Here is a 13,804-nt window from a genome sequence, read left to right on the forward strand (position 1 = left end):
TAAGTCCGACATTTTATTACGATTTTCTATGACGTCACAGTGTGGTTTTTCATACAAATTCTATAGTAATTTCGTGTTTTGACGTTTAGTAAATAGTAACTGATTTGACTACTTAGTTGGAAACCAGCCTATAGCTTGGCCTTTTTGAGAACCCCCCTGATGATTATAATTACACATTAAAATGAAGTCATTATAAATAATAAATACAAATTAAATACGATAAAAACTATTAAATCTTACCTGTTTTCAAACTGGAGTCAGTAGAAATAATGTCTCTCAGACACTATGACACGGAAGAGAGGCGGAGTTCGTTTGACCTATTTTCGATAAGTATAAACGTACCGGTGAAGTGTGTGTATTATTTTAGACCGCCATTTTTAGGTTGGACATTGCGAGATAAATTACTACAGAGATTTTAATGGATAATTAATAATTAAGTGTACTTATAGGCACAGAATATAGCCATAGAGGCAGCCAATCAGCTCGCGACACCAAACACTTCAGGACCCCGATACCGACCCCGCCGGCGTGGTCGATGACTTCCCTCAATCAGCGCTTACCCACTAGAGTCGATTAATTCTTTCAACTATTTTTTCCTCTCAGATGACGCCCTGAGCCGAGGTTCGCGCCCAACTGGGTACCTTCAGGCCTGTTGTCTTAAACGTTGTACCGGGTGAAAGCCTTAAGCGCTCCCCATTTGTCCGGCCAAGTAGTTAATGCCATCTGCGGCAAATATACAATAAGTCACGTCAAAAAAAAAGGCACAGTATATAGAAACTACCTATACGTAGGTTGTATAATTATGTAGAATGTATATATGCTCCGAATCAACTCATACCGGTTCCGTACTTATCTTCACGACACATTCAGCACTCCTTTTTATTTCTTTTTTTTTTTTCAAATTGTTCTTTCTTGTACTATGGTCCTATCTGCCTGAAGGTTAGGTAATAAAACTCTTTTTTGCACAAAGTTTACGCCTTTTTACTGCCGTGAACTTTCTCAAAATGGGAACATTGCCAGGAGGGCTATTATTTTATTTTGGGTCCCATAACCTGTCTCTCACGTTCAAACACGATTTTTATTAAAGCAAACAATTATTTTTTAAATAATTACACTATTGGTACATTTCTGATGATATACTCGTGCTTTTATGTTCCACGTTTTTATCAAAATTATTTGAATTTAACCAAAAACACGGTAACTAAGTTGTACTTTTGAGTAACGCAGTTGTTTCCCTACAAAATTCCACTGTCCCTCTCATATATTTACTCCATATAAACATACATTACTTAAAAACTCTTCAAGACGCTATTAAAATGTAATATTTGCGGTAATAACACGTAATTTAATCTTTACTTTAACAATAATAAATATTATTTTCCTTTATCAGTTTTTAATTATTCCAAAATATTTATTGTGTCCCCGCGGCAAACCGAAAAATTACGAACACTATGTTACCATACGAAACTGAGTCTTAAAATTAGAATTTTGTATGCATTTGCGCCAAAAGTCGTATAACATATAATCAAATATTATTGGGGCGCGGGGGGAGTGCGTGGCTTTGAAATTCGCCGAGTCAGTCGCGAGGACGCCGGCGGGATAGGTGCGTGTATTAATTGGGAGACCGCTGAGTGACCGCTGTGATAGGTGAGTTTTTTGAATATTGAATAATCTTTTACGTTATATCTTAAAAAAAGGAGCAAATATTTATTGTACACGATCTGTTTTATAAAATGAATTACCATATGAGTGCTATTTTAGAATACACGTGGTTTCTACAACTGAGTTACCGATGCACTGCGTTACTGCGAAATGTAACGCAGTTGTCGCAATCGTAACGCAGTGGAAATACTCAAAGTTTTTGCTCAATATTTACAAATTTAATGGTTTTAATAATTTAATTTATAATTATTTCGTTACAGAGTGTCGAGTTTATCGTCCACAAGTCCCTAGTCAACAACGTGTTGACCATCGGTAGTGTTTCGAGCAGGGTAGCGTGCCTGATACTCAGAATATCATCTCGATATTCGCTGACTGTCATCCAGGCATACGCTCCGACCTCGGGACACCACGATGACGAAGTGGAGACTATGAGGAGATTTCTAAAGCCATGCATAGCCATAAAAGCCACTACACGATTGTGATAGGGGACTTTAATGCACAGTTGGGGAAGCGTTGCGGTAACGAGCTGAGAGTGGGGCAATTTGGATTTGGGGTCCGGAACACCAGAGGCCGGATGCTGGCGGACTTTATGGAGAAGAAGAACCTCTATATGATGAACTCCTTCTTCAGAAAGCCCGCACCCGCAAATGGACCTGGATAAGTCCCAGTGGAAATTATAAAAACGAGATCGATTTTATCATGTCGACAAAAAAGCACATATTCAATGATGTCTCTGTGATCAATGCCGTTAAGACGGGAAGTGATCACCGCATGGTAAGAGGCACATTGAATATCAATATCAAGCTAGAAAGATCGCGAGTGATAAAATCCACGCTCCGACCGGCGCCAGCCCAGATCCAAAAACCCGAGCGCTTTCAGCTCGAGCTTCAAAACCGCTTCGAGTACCTTGATAACTGCGCAGAAGTGGACGATATAAACGACCTGATGGTGGATGCTGTCCGTACGGTAGGTTCTAAACACTTTAGAACCCGCCGTACCAAAACGCAGAAACTCTCGCACACACACTCGAACTCATGGATAAGAGACACGAAATGAGGCTGCAGGACTCAGCGGATGTCTTACATTATAGACAACTTAATAGACAGATCTCGAAGTCTTTGACGAGCGACCTTCGCCAATTTAATACTACACGTATTAAAGTGGCTATAGAGCGGAACAAGGGCTCCAAGGTGTTCGCAAAAGATCTGTCTATTGGGCAAAGTCAACTAACGAGACTGAAAACTGAGGACGGCAGAGTCATTTCGTCGACTCCCGAAATCCTGAGGGAGATTGAGATTGGAGTACCTGACGCACCTTCGATTTGCCGATGATATAGTCCTAATGGCTGAGACCCTGGAAGACCAGAACACCATGCTCGAGCATCTCAGTAACGTATCCCAACGAGTGGGTCTTAGCACGAACATTTGTGTCCAACGACCATGTCGCACCCACTCCAGTTCAGGTTGGGAACGTTACACTCGAAGTTGTAGACCAGTACATTTACCTAGGACAAAATAATCCAGTTAGGTAAGTCCAACTTCGAGAAAGAGATCTCTCGTCGGATCCAACACGGATGGGCAGCGTTCGGGAAGCTGCGAATATCTTCTCGTTCAAAATACCTCAGTGTCTCAAGAGGAAAGTCTTTGACCAGTGCGTGTTGCCAGTGATGACCTACGGCAGTGAGACGTGGCCGCTTACTATGGATCCCGTGAGGAGGCTCGGTGTCGCTCAGCGGGCAATGGAGAGAGCTATGCTCGGTATTTCCCTGCTCGATCAAATCAGAAATGAGGAGATCCGCAGGAGAACTAAAGTCACCGACATAGCTCGGCGAATTGCAAAGCTGAAGTGGCAGTGGGCAGGACACATAGCGAGGAGAACCGATGGCCGCTGGGGCGGAAAGGTTCTAGAATGGCGACCACGTGTCGGACGACGCTCAGTATAGGCCCGCTACAAAGTAGACCGGTCGCGGGAAGCCGCTGGATGCGGGCAGCGCAGGACCGATCGTCGTGGAGATCCTTGGGGGAGGCCTATGCCCAGCAGTGGGCGTCGTAAGCCTGATGACGATGATGACATACATACATACATAAACTCATGCCTATTTCCCACCGGGGTAAGCAGAGACTATAGAATTCCATTTGCTGAAAACGTATTGAATGAATTTGATGTCCCATTAAATATATTTGAAAAATAAGACTGAAGAGAGACTCAGACAGAAACTAATGTATGTTTAATACTGTTTTTTTGAGAAGTTTTGATTTTATTTTATTCTAAGAGAGTTTTGTTTAATTTGTTATGGTTTCAATTTAATTGTATTCTGTTTTTAATTGTTTTCAGTAAGTTAAACACCATAGATGCGCAAAGTTTACCATTATGTTACTTACTAAACTACTGCGTTACTTTTTTGTCCCCCATTTTTATGGAGACATTTTCAGAATTATAGCTAAAACTACCTAAGTATGTTTTAAAATTTTTGACTTTTTTTGATTATTTTTAATATATAAATGGCCTCCATAAATAAAATGCTTGAACTGCTATTGTTTTCTATTTTATTAAAAAAGTTTATCTCATAAAATCAAAATTAGGTAACGAAGTGGTAAACCTAACCATAAAAAGATGTATTAGACTGAAATGTTTCGTTATTTAATAATATAAGTTCAAAAATCTTTTATCTTAATTTAAAAAAAAAAAGGTTTGAATTTAATGTGAACGTTCCCAATAATAAAACTACATAATGTAACAAAGTAACACAGTTGTTGTTTTTCTGCACCCTCCCTAGTATAAATATAAAAATAAGTGAAAAATAATTGGTAAACATCGCTGCAAAGTCCTGTAAAATGTGATTTAAATATTATTATTGTTATAATAGTAAGAAATATTAACAAACAATAGCATAAATAAAAAAAATTTTTTTTGGCGAATAAGTTAACCATGGGACCCAGAATAAAATAATAGCCCAGGAACGATTAATATCACTGTTTATGTTCATGCCATACCTAATGTAAGTAAATGTCATTCACCATACGGCCTAAATTGGATATTGAAAACTGAAAGGCTTAGGTCTATTTTGATCGTGAATTTCGAATATTAAATTAATAAAGTCAAGGCTGTATGGTCGTTAGATCTTTGCCTGCTTTATATAAAGCGAATTTAAACAACAACCTTACGATTCACGGAAATGGAACGCATGCATAATTTTCACATCTCATTGTTTATCATAATCCGATCTTCATTACGCAACTTGATTAGCTTAAGTACCTACAAATACTTTTTCCTTAATGTAAAATCAGAGCAGATAGAGAACTTACTTAATATTTAATAAATGCTCTTGAGCCAATAATACAACACGTATAAGAAATTCATGACGACCACTGTAATTTTTATTTTTATATAACAAAAATAACTTTTTTGCGGGGTTTTCTCAAAATGACATTGGCACTGTCATTTCTAACATTTCTTTTTAAAGTTTAAAAAGTAATGAAGAGGCTAAGGAGGACTTTATGGTTCGGTCCTAAAAAGGTCTTATTTTAAGAAAGAAAGAAAGTTTTTATTATTAGAGGACGTCACAGTAACAATACAAACACAGTAGGGGGAAAAAAACTTACTTACACAAAATCACAATTATTAACAGAAACGTAAAAGGAACAGAAAAATAATAATAAAATACAAAATATTGGTCGTAACAGTCATGCGGCGGTGGTTTTCTATATAAGTACCTAATTACAAACTAATTAAATTGTCATTCTAAGCATTATTTTAATGGGCAGTCAAATGGGGTGTATACATAAATATGCATATAAAAACTACTAAAAAGTTCTTTGTTTATATCCTTAGATAACCTTCTTTTGCGCTCTAACCACCACACCACGGAGGTTATTAAGCCGTTGGTCCCGGCTATTAGCCATAAAATACCTCCATCAACGTGCAGTGAAGCAGCGTAGTGGAGTATGTTATCGCCCTCCGGTTGATTGAGGGGAGGTCTGTGCCCAGCAGTGGGACGTATTATATTGGCGGTTTATTTATGATAGGTATGTTATATTCTAACCTAACCTGAGACTGCAGCAGTAACAAAGATCTACACAACACCTCCTATTTGATCATGCATACATAACAGAAGCTCTATCTATAGAAGACTTTATCGCAATTGGGGTAGTAGCTCCTATCTTTGCCGCACCATTAAAAAGTGGAACGGGTTGCCGGCTCAAGTGTTCCCTCCTTCTTACAATATGGAGTCCTTTAAGCGAAGCGTGAAGAAGCATCTAGTACGCCAGTATGGTAGTCGCAACTGATTCGAAACTTCTCATTGCGTTGCTTTTCAGTTGCTACTGCAATTAGGGCTTCTCTATGTTTACCATCAAGCATAGTTGAGCCAACATACCTGGCCAATAAAATAAATAAAAACAAGATACATCCATCACAAGATGAACTAAGTAAGTCCGAGCTTTCTGTTAAACCAACATGATAGGTGGCTGCTGAGAAGTATCGCCGTCTATAATGAAAACATTGACCAGGCATATTATATGTTTTTATAGCGTAGCATCACGCCTGTATCCTGGAAGAGGTAGGTAGAGCTATATAGCATAGACCATAGCACCACCCACTTCTCGCAAGTTTTGTTTTGTATGCTATATGTTTCGGCACACAGTTACGTAAAGACGATGTGATAGTATAAGACGATGTGCTGGAGCCGTGATAGCCCAGTTGGTAGAACGCTTACCTCTCACTTTGAGGTCGCAGGTTCGAATCCAGCACAGGCCAAACCAATGATTGTCGAATTTGTTTTCTAATTCATATTTCGATCATAAATGATTGTCACGTGCTCAGCGGTGAAGGAAAACATCTGTATTGGGCTGGTTGTCCCTTCGCGGGTTAGATGGTCAGACAGGCAGTCGCTTCTGTAAAGAACCGGACCTGTCAAATCTTCATTTTAGGTAAGCGGACCCCGTGAAAAAGAGTATAATGCTAGGGAGATGATGATGATGATGTGGTAGTATATGACTGTGCTAAATTGCCATTAAAAAAACGATCGTCATCAATACGACACCGAAAGGTCGATATTGCCGTGTGGTACCTTCCTAATGTGCAGTCGAATTAGTGGTTTGACTTCCTTGCATATAACACGATATAATGTTACCGGCTATCCAGTTACCACTGTTACTATCAGTGGTGTTTTAGCCTTTCATTGAGTAACTTGTGTTTGAAAGTGTAAATTATTGTAAAATGGTAAGCAAACTTTGAATAACATTGTTTTAAGTTTACGCGGTTATTATCATAATTAAAACACAAAATAACGAGTTCTTACCGCGTTTAAATCAGGGATATGAGACTCCCGATATTTCGACACTGTTGCAAGTGCCATGATCACGGGATGACTTGCAACAGTGTCGAAATATCGGGAGATTGTTGTGTTTTAAACTTTGAATAAGTAGAAAGTATTGTTTTGTTGCAATATTAAATGGGTTATTGCACCACAATGGAAACAGTTATGAAACTTACCTATGAGTTAGAGTTGAGTGTGTTTAAGAGCCGTGGTAACCGAGTTAGTAGAACACTTGCATCCCATTTTGAGGTCGCAGGTTCGAATCCAGCACAGGCCAAAACCAATGATTGTCGAATTTGTTTTCCAATTTTGCATCATAAATGATTATCACGCGCTCAGCGGTGAAGGAAAACATCGTAAGGAAACCCACATTCCTAAGAAATGCATTTTCGGAGGTATGTGACCTAACCTGTATTGGGCTGGTTTTCCCTTCACGAGTTGGAACTTTGGAAGGCCAGACAGGCCAAAAAACTGGACCCGTCAAATCTTCAGGTTAGGTAAGCGGATTCGTGGTGCTGGCTATATTTAAAAGCTGATATTACCTTTACAGCCTCCATGGTCTAGTGGTTAGGGCGTTGGTCTCACGATCTGGAGGTCCGGTTTCTATTCCAGATGGGGACATTGTCGAAATCACTTTGTGAGACTGATAAGGATATTGCAGGCTTGAATCACCTGATTTTCCTTCGCCTTCTTACTTAAAATAGTTTAAGTAAAATGTTCTTAACTGGTAACTGTGTGATTCTGATATTTCACACGCTTTCATAAACAATTTTTTGGACTTATTTCCCACTAGGGTACACAGAAACACCTTGCGCTGCTTCCGGTCTCGTCAAATGCTTCATATAATGTGTCGTAAGGCGTCGATTTCGACTATTTTACGAAAGCCAATAAAGTACCCTATTCATTTTACAGGTTTCATTCGATATCGAAGGTGTAATCGCCCCCGTATTCACCCCCATTGACAGTGAGGGGAAACTGAATACCTCTGTCGTACCAGATTATGTCAGCTATCTAGTCAACCATGGCATCAGGGCCGTGTTAGGTAAGTTATTCAAAGTTATTGTAAGGGTATACAGGGAAATCTCCCTCAAAGTTGATATCCAGTAGAATTTTCCGTCGCAAAAGTATGAAACTGGCAAAGAACGTCGCAAAAATACCACATAATATTAACTCAATCATGATCTGAACCATCCCTCAAAGTTTTCGCTACGATGTCACTAACACCCATATATACTTGTATGTAGGTACTTGTACGGGGTGTAAGTGACATCGTAACAAATACTGAGAGGGATGATTCCGCTCATTATTCTGAGTTAATATCAAGCGGAATTTTTCGTCGCACAAGTATAGAATTGAAAAGAATTAAAACAAACACAAAGAAACATGAATTTTACAACAGAAAATTCCACTTGATATTAACTCAGGATCATGGTCTGAATCATCCCCCTCAGTATTAGTTACGATGTCACTAACAGCCTGTATACCCAGCAGGGTCTGCATGACAACCAGCGCGAATGGTATCAAAGGCTTCGATCAATAAACCCAGCGAATGCTATCAACGTAGATATACGTCGAAAGGGTATAGGTTCCCCCCCTCCCCCCAATTCAGCACTTGTTATAGGCGCACGAGTGTCGATTAATTCGTTCAAATATAATCCTCTCAAACGACGTTCTAAGCCACGACGTTCATCTGAGCACCATCAGGCTTGTTGTCTTACATTTTGTAGCGAGTGAGAGCCCTCAACGCTCCCTATTGGTCCGGGCAAGTAGACCTAAAATAAGTCACGTCAATAAAAAGATATATATACCGTGTATATAATATCATTAGTTGTTGCACAACTTTTTGTTATATTTAAATTCTTAATTGATGATCGAACTCATTAATAAAAAGTTTCAAGTGTGATTGTTTCCTTAAAAACGATTGTGGTTGTTAATGCTTTTTTTATTATAGTTATGTAACATTATACATTGTAAGCTGAGCAGTCGGTAAGTAGGTAAATATGTAGGTCCTTACATTTACATTTGGCGACTCAATAGTATTCTTGACACCCAACGTGCTATTTTTTAAATTCTAGCAAAAAAATACTTAAATAAAAAATATACGTAGCTACATATTCACTAATAATTACATAATACCCACATAAATCAGAAATCAGAATCATTTATTCAACGTAATTATCATGGATAAAGGTCAATGTAACATTTTTGAATTTACGTCATTTCGCAAGGTGTTATGGCCGAGGAGAAGAAATGACAAGAAACTGCAACAGCAATTATCTTGAAGGGAAGTGAAATATTAAGCACACTAATATTGTCCACAGTTGGCGGCACCACGGGAGAAGCAGTGACCTTGAGCCTTGAGGAACGCAAAACCATCCTGGCTGCATGGTTGGACGCTGGCAAGCCCCAAGAGTTGAAGGTTATCGCCCAGGTCGGCGGAGTGCCCATGCCAGAAGTCCTCGAGATGGTTAGTCAATTTGTATTTTTAACCCTAATAAAAAAAAACTATGTTGAGGGTTCCGCCAAATGCTGTTAGACGTCCGAGAAGATCACGAAAGAGATAGCGCGACGAGCTGGATCGCTTTCTGGAACGATGGCACGATCAGAACATCATCATGATACTTATATCTTCTTTTTCCAGGCCAAATTCGCTGAACAACACCAAGCCGACGCCATTATGACACTGCCTGAGATCTACTACAAGCCATCTTCTACCGAACTGCTGGTGTCGTATCTCGAGGAGGTGTCGTCTGCCGCGCCCTCGCTGCCTCTTCTGTACTATCATTTCCCCATGATGAGCGGGGTAGACGGTATGATCTTATAAAAATAATAATCTTGCGATTGATGTACCTCTCGACTACCCCAATTGAGATATATTCGTGACCTTATGTTATAGATAAACAGCCACAATTGGTGTGTTTGGGCTAGTAGCTAATCAAGGACCTCTTGGCGCTTACGTAATTTTGCCTATCCAATGACGCTATGAACACTATTTAGGCGAATATCTCCATTACCAGACATTTTTCTAAGTTCTATGCATTGAGCCTGCTGAACAATGTAGAGCAAAAACTCTATCGCACTTTTTTTTTTCTTTTGTAACTCAAACAACAGATTTCCACTCTTAATGATCTTTTGCAGCTTCTAAAGCTTACCTATGACATGCCAAGAGTTTTTGGTACTCTGCCAACCGAGAGTCACTAGGTTTCATTGGGCCGTCCCCTTTTGCGTTTTCCACGCGCACCAGGCCAGATCCTGTCGGAACGAGACGAGTGCTCTATAGGTCTTCTAAGGATATGACCAAACGACCGCCCAAATACATAAAATCGGGCAGGTTTCCCCTTCGCGGGTTGGAAGGTCAGACAGACAGTCGCTTCTATAAAAAAACCGAAACTGTCAAAGCTTCAGGTTAGGTTAGTGGACCTCATGAACGAGAAAACGCTAGGGAGATGATGATTTAAAAGATGTGTTGCTGTTGCAGTTTCTTGTCATTTCTTCTCCTCAGCCATAACACCTTGCGAAATGACGTAAATTCAAAAATGTTACATTGACCTTCAACAACTTTATCCATGATAATTACGTTGAATAAATGATTCTAATTTCCTGATTTTCTAATAAAATAGAACACAGGAACATAACAAACTCAAAGCACAGGCCTCCCCTCAATCAACCGGAGGGGTATGGAGCATCCACCACGCTGCTCATACAAAACACTTTCATAATTAGTATCTTCATTATTTACAGTAAAAATTCCGGAATTCTTTGCGTTGGCCACGGCGAGAATTCCTAATTTCAAGGGCATGAAGGCAGATCTCGGCGTCGCTGTTCAGGTCACTGACATGCTGGGAGAAGACCAAAGAATATTCAACGGAAACCATGTACGTAACAAAACTATCAATTAAATTTCAAATACTTCCAGACTTCTACAAATAACTTGCCTATATGCATGGTGTTAGTGACACCATAACGAAAACTTTGGGGGATGATTCAGATCATGATTCTGAGTTGATATCAAGTGGAATTTCCTTCCCATAATGTGCTTTATGTTGCATAGAACCCAAAAGTATATAAAAATAAAAATGACAATTAAAAACCAGCGCGAGTAGTCTAGCGCGTTGTTCGATTTGCATTGCGAAAAACTCAAACTCATACACTTACCACCTATACTCTTACCACCTATAAACTTGCCACCTATATTACACTTACCACCTACCATCGTTTTTAGTACAATCAGGTAGACGCTCCAATTCTTTTTCGTTCCATCCATCAGGCCTCATACATATTTTCCAGATGATTTATACAGTGTCTAGGAGTCACTTTTCATGATGTTTCATGACTGTATCAGCCAATGCGAGAGCGGCAAGGTCTACCACATGCTCTGCAGATATATTCAGTAGCAGGAGGCCAACGGACCAAATCAGGCATTGTTACAAATAGGCTTCTGCGTATTAATATATGGACTGCGCTGCGGATCTTCGCATAATTATGTAAAAAAAAATACATAATGGCACTTCCAATAACAAACTACATTAGCCATTTATATATTTCCAATAAATAACCGATTTAAATACTTACTTAAGTGTTTTTTTTATAGCCGTTTGATGATCAATTAACCTTTGACCTTTTAAAACAATAATAATATTAATGAAATAAATTTAATACACATTTGCATCTTTATGATTTCTTAAAATGTAAGTATGTGTTAATATTTTAAACGTGTATCGACTTGATCAAAATATCTTATTAGGTTAATAAAAGCACATAATAACGGGTTCTTACCGCGTTTAAATGGGGATATGAGACTCCCGATATTTCGACACTGTTGCAAGTGCCATGATCACGGGATGACATTCCGATATCAAAAACATAAACAAGCGGCAAAGAAAGAGGGTAGACAGATATGTCTGCCCGTAGAAAATTATGGATCTACCTACTCCACTCCAATCTCATCAGTCATCCCGTGATCATGGCACTTGCAACAGTGTCGAAATATCGGGAGTCTCATATCCCCATTTAACACTTTCAAGGACAGAACGTCTAATGACGCTCCGATTCCAAGGTGTCATACTATCTGTTATGAACCATCAATGACCCATCGTCTCTGCCCGTGAAAGGGTTAAACGCGGTAAGAACCCGTTATTATGTGCTTTAATTATGATAATAACCGCGTAAACTTAAAACAATCTTATTAGGTTGTTTATTTTTTACTCTCCTGTGGTTCACTGGCTTGCTTCTCAGACGGGGAGCGCCCCGGTACCGGACTTGCCCCGATGAGTTATTTATTTATCGACCAGTATAGACGACGATACGGCTCACCATCTATTACGTTGAAAAAAAATCGGAAAAAAAAAGAAAAAGCTCGAAGAGAAAGCTCGGTGAGCAGTATGTAGTTAGTTCATCTTGCGATGGATTTACCTCTGACTGTACTAATTGGGATATACTTGTAGTGAGTTTATGTTAACAAATACTTTGTTGCAGACGCAGGAAATACAAAATACATATTTTATAATATGTTATGTTGTTTACGTTTTTTTTTGTTGTTTTTTTTTTAGATGATAGCACCAGCAGTGCTCCTGGGCCACGAGTCGAGCATCGCTACGGTGACCAACATGTTCCCCAGGTTGATGCTGGATATAGTGGCTGCGACTAGAGCTGGTGAAGTGGCCAGGGTCAGGGAGCTGCAGGCCAGGATGAACAGGCTCGTCAGCGCTATCACTTCTCAGGGTAGGTTTTATATTAGATTAAATTCGCCAGTGTTCGCTGCATTTATTGGTCGAAGCAGAAAGGTCGAGGAATAAAAACGTCACAAAAGTAAAAGGCTTGAAGAAGCACTTAGTAAGCCAGTATGGTTTTTTGCTTATCATTTGCTACTGCAATAAGGGCTTCTCTATGCTTACCATCAGGCATAGTAGAGCGAACATACTTGGCCATTATATAAAAAAGTTGGGAATAATTGTTTTAGCCTAAGGCCCTGTTCACACTAGCGATTTGTCCAGCGATTTCACGCGGCGACATCGCCACGATTTATCCATCGCCACGATATTGCTGTGTGCTCGCGACGAGCACGCCCCAATTTCGCCCTGCTGAGGCCCTAACTCAGCGTGATAGTTGTCGCGAATCGGCGAAACGCTGCGTGAAACGGCACTGACGTTGAAACGATCAATTTCTTTTTTTAGATATTTTTCTATCATTGTATCTTCGTCAGGTGACTTCCTGCCGTCTATGAAAGCAGCTATGCGGTTAGTGACAGGCATCGAGGTGGGGCCCCCGCGTCACCCTATGAGGCCCCTGGACGAGGCCCACACACGTCGCGTGCGAGACAAGTTGAAGGCTTTAGATGTTGTCGATTAAGTTTTAGACGGTTGTTTTGATACTAAGTTCAGTTTTCTAAGACACGCCCGCTGATGTTAACAACATGAGCCTTATGGTTTATTAGGTAACTCAGCGCTCTTTATTTTAGCATAACCATGCAATGATGCCGTTCTTAACGAGTTTTTTTTTAGTTTGGCAGCTCTAAATACAGGGTGTTAGTGACAGCGTAACGAAAACTTTGAGGGACGATTCAGCTCACGATTCTGAGTTGATATCAAGTGGAATTTTCCGTTGCAAAAGTATGGAAATGAAAATAATTATAAAACACTAAAATTTTCATGAATTTTCCGACAGTAAATTCCACTTGATATCAACTCAGAGTCATGAGCTGAATCATCCCCCTCAGTATTCTGTACGGGGTGTCACTAACACTCTGTATAATGAAAGTAATCCTTCACTTACTTTGGATATTTTTTATAGGAAATAATCAATGACATTGTGGAAATAATAATCTTT

The 13,804-nt window shown here is 39.6% G+C and overlaps 1 protein-coding gene across 2 annotated transcripts in view; it reads left to right on the top strand.

Annotated features, from left to right (window-relative positions):
- The window catches only part of LOC126375312 (N-acetylneuraminate lyase-like), a 27,776-nt gene extending 13,973 nt beyond the window's left edge, over positions 1–13,803 (top strand). Inside the window, exons 1-7 of one of the 2 annotated variants that reach the window (XM_050022253.1) lie at positions 6,818–6,882; positions 7,892–8,021; positions 9,301–9,446; positions 9,621–9,789; positions 10,721–10,854; positions 12,529–12,700; positions 13,182–13,803. In XM_050022253.1, the coding sequence (XP_049878210.1) occupies positions 6,880–6,882; positions 7,892–8,021; positions 9,301–9,446; positions 9,621–9,789; positions 10,721–10,854; positions 12,529–12,700; positions 13,182–13,327 (900 nt within the window). In that variant the 5' untranslated portion in view covers positions 6,818–6,879 and the 3' untranslated portion in view covers positions 13,328–13,803. Of the gene's footprint in view, positions 1–6,817; positions 6,883–7,891; positions 8,022–9,300; positions 9,447–9,620; positions 9,790–10,720; positions 10,855–12,528; positions 12,701–13,181 lie in introns of those variants that run through there. The other variant, XM_050022252.1, reaches the window with a different exon arrangement.
- The last annotated feature ends 1 nt before the right edge of the window (position 13,804 follows it).

This window comes from Pectinophora gossypiella, chromosome 18 (genome assembly GCF_024362695.1).
Source record: "Pectinophora gossypiella chromosome 18, ilPecGoss1.1, whole genome shotgun sequence".
Classification (NCBI taxonomy): domain Eukaryota; kingdom Metazoa; phylum Arthropoda; class Insecta; order Lepidoptera; family Gelechiidae; genus Pectinophora; species Pectinophora gossypiella.